The sequence below is a fragment of the Anneissia japonica genome, unplaced genomic scaffold, assembly GCF_011630105.1.
Source record: "Anneissia japonica isolate Jap-2015-1 unplaced genomic scaffold, ASM1163010v1 scaffold41119_len15353_cov106, whole genome shotgun sequence".
Classification (NCBI taxonomy): Eukaryota; Metazoa; Echinodermata; class Crinoidea; order Comatulida; family Comatulidae; genus Anneissia; species Anneissia japonica.
The window spans coordinates 1-2,575 of NW_022695418.1; the positions used below are offsets into that span (position 1 = coordinate 1).

The 2,575-nt window shown below is 39.3% G+C and overlaps 1 protein-coding gene across 1 annotated transcript; it reads right to left on the bottom strand.

The window, feature by feature from the left end:
• Nucleotides 1–1,070: 1,070 nt before the first annotated feature.
• Nucleotides 1,071–2,106, bottom strand: LOC117101481 (ZP domain-containing protein-like; the record flags this gene model as incomplete). The annotated part of the gene is made up of 2 exons (XM_033241452.1): nt 1,941–2,106; nt 1,071–1,477 (listed from the first exon to the last, which is right to left on the bottom strand). Coding segments are annotated over exons 1-2 (566 nt in total), but the record flags the coding sequence as incomplete, so codon positions are not given.
• Between the last annotated feature and the right edge of the window lie 469 nt (nt 2,107–2,575).

Consider the following 2,575-nt stretch of genomic DNA (forward strand, 5'->3'; position numbering starts at 1 on the left):
GGGGGGGGGGGGCAGCTCTCTCCGACGGGGGACCTTTAAATCTATAGCACATTTCGTCGCTCACATCACGAACTAACACAATCAAAGTAGATTGTGTTAGTTCGTGAAATCACAGTAGCGCGTCAAAACGAGCGCGTATTGGTTGTCAAGCAATTTTGTATTCTTTACCACACAAAAAGTCCTTAACGACAGCAGCGCGTATTTTGACACGCTTTTTTGATTTCACGAACTAACACAATTGAATTTAATTGTGTTAGTTCATGATGTGAGCGACGATTTTTAAGGCCTGCGCTTTACATTATTATTATCCCGGTCATTAGATTAGCAGTGGTGCCAGAAATTTGGTGACAAGGGGTCCGGAATAAAAAATTCCCTTGTTTTTACGGCATGTGTGGTCCAAATTATTCTTTTAGACCAGTGGTTCTCAACCTTTTTGCATTCGCGCACCCCACTGGATCCCCATGTCCAAATAGTACTCATTGTCCATATGCCAACAATAGATTAGGCGTACAGATATAAGATGATTCGCCACGAAAGCACAACATTAAACAGTGGCGAGTCCTAGAATTCGAAATAGCAACCACCTCAGCCCACCATGGTTGGGGCTGAGGTACAAAATTGTTTATGTCTATGCCACTTCTAGATGGCCGAAAAATGGCACTGTCAGACTCTTCTTCTAACTAGCAGGTGATTTTATTGGTAGATTAGTTTGTTTTTAAGTGTGTAAGTATGATTGATTTGCATGCCAAGTGAAATTAGTACCCTTATATTACTTCGTTTTACCGTACCGTAACTCTCGTTTAGGCCTAGCTCTATCGCCTAGCTGATACGCAGTGTGGCTCAGCAAAGTTTTGTATTTCTGAGAATGTGCAGATTGTGCTTATGTGGCTCATTAGCATAACAATACCAAACATAAGGCTAATTCAAGTTAGACGGCCTAAACCAGCCTGCTTCCTATTCTGGTAACAGTTATGAGTCCTTGGTTAGACGCGCACATAATCCTGGCCCTGTTCTGATTGGTCAGTTGTTAATTTTTATTGAAACTCCGGAAAAGTTTATTATTAACTAACCTGTATTGGATGAGATCATATCTTGGTGATGTAAATGCATCTGAGCTTGTCGTAGCAACACAAGAATCAATATATAACTTTACGTCTTCAGTGTAAGAAGTTACATGGGCTCCAAAGTAGATCGTTTGTCCAATATCGACAACAACTGGATAATCGTTGTTACCGTACGGAAGAGTGAAGTTCCCTTCCTGATACATGTCTAAAGCGAAAGAGAAGTTTCCATCGCTCTCAACTGCATCTCCAATTAGTGAGTCCTCTTGCGGATCGAAGTTTATTGATGACTTTCCCGAGTTCTTTAGGTTGCACTTAACTGGAATTACAAGTTCGTGTTCTCTGGAAGTGATATCACTTTCGCCTCTTCGCTTTAGAATCACAGAATTTGAGTACTCGACATAATTACCTGAAAACTTAGAGAAATAATATAGTGTTATAAATTGGATGTAAATTTTAGAAGCACTCGTGAAAATCCCCCAGCCGACGACACAAGTCGCGGGATGGAATAAAACACTCAACATGTAGGCCTATGTTCGTTATAATATTTATGTTAAAATAATAGCGTAGCAAATTGGGGTTTATTAAAATCATCTGAATTTTTTGGCAGTAGGCCTACCACCCTCCCAAAAAATAAAAAAAAATCCTGGATCTGCCCCTGATTACATGGTGCACACGCCAAACTGTCACATGTATTTTTTATGACATTTATTTGAAATATAGCTTAGTAAGTTTTGGGTAATTCAAGCCTACTGGATTTTTTTTTTGGCAGCATCACCCACACACCCCTAACAAAAAATCCTGCATCCACCGCTGTTAATTATAAGGATACAACCGCCTATAAACTGTAGAGGAATATCTACATTCATTTATGCATACCTGAACCTGTGTTCCACATCTGTCATACCTTGCTATAAACAAGAGCCACGACATGCCGTCTTTATTTACTTGTCCAATAGAAGTACAGCTGATATTAAGCAAATGAGGAGGAAAGTGACTTTGATCGATGATGGAGCTATCGCCTACTAATATAGTCATGTGTGCGTCGTCACACTGTACATCTAGAATTTATAAAATATTTTAAACGATACGGTATATCAATCAATTAATCAATCAATCATGGACATTAACACACTGTAAGAACAACGTTAAACTTTAAAAGCTCAACAAAATTTTATTCCGCTTTTAGTGAAGCGATTAAAATTTAAATACGTTTAGCTACAGGTTAATGTGGCTCTATATAAAACACCTAAACACTTGTATTACTTAAAAGGGTAAAAAAAAGCGGAGGAAAATTGCGTTTAACTTTGTGTTGTGTGAGTGAAAAACAGTTGGGTTGCACCGGGACGACAGAACCCACCAAAATTGTAACAAATCAATTGACATATTCTATGATATAATATTTTCAACCATTCATGTATAACGTAATTGAAAATCAGGGCCGGCGGAACGTTTTTCAAAGGGGGGGGGGGGGGGCCCACTTATAAGCAGGCGCGTAACAGGGGTCTTGGGTC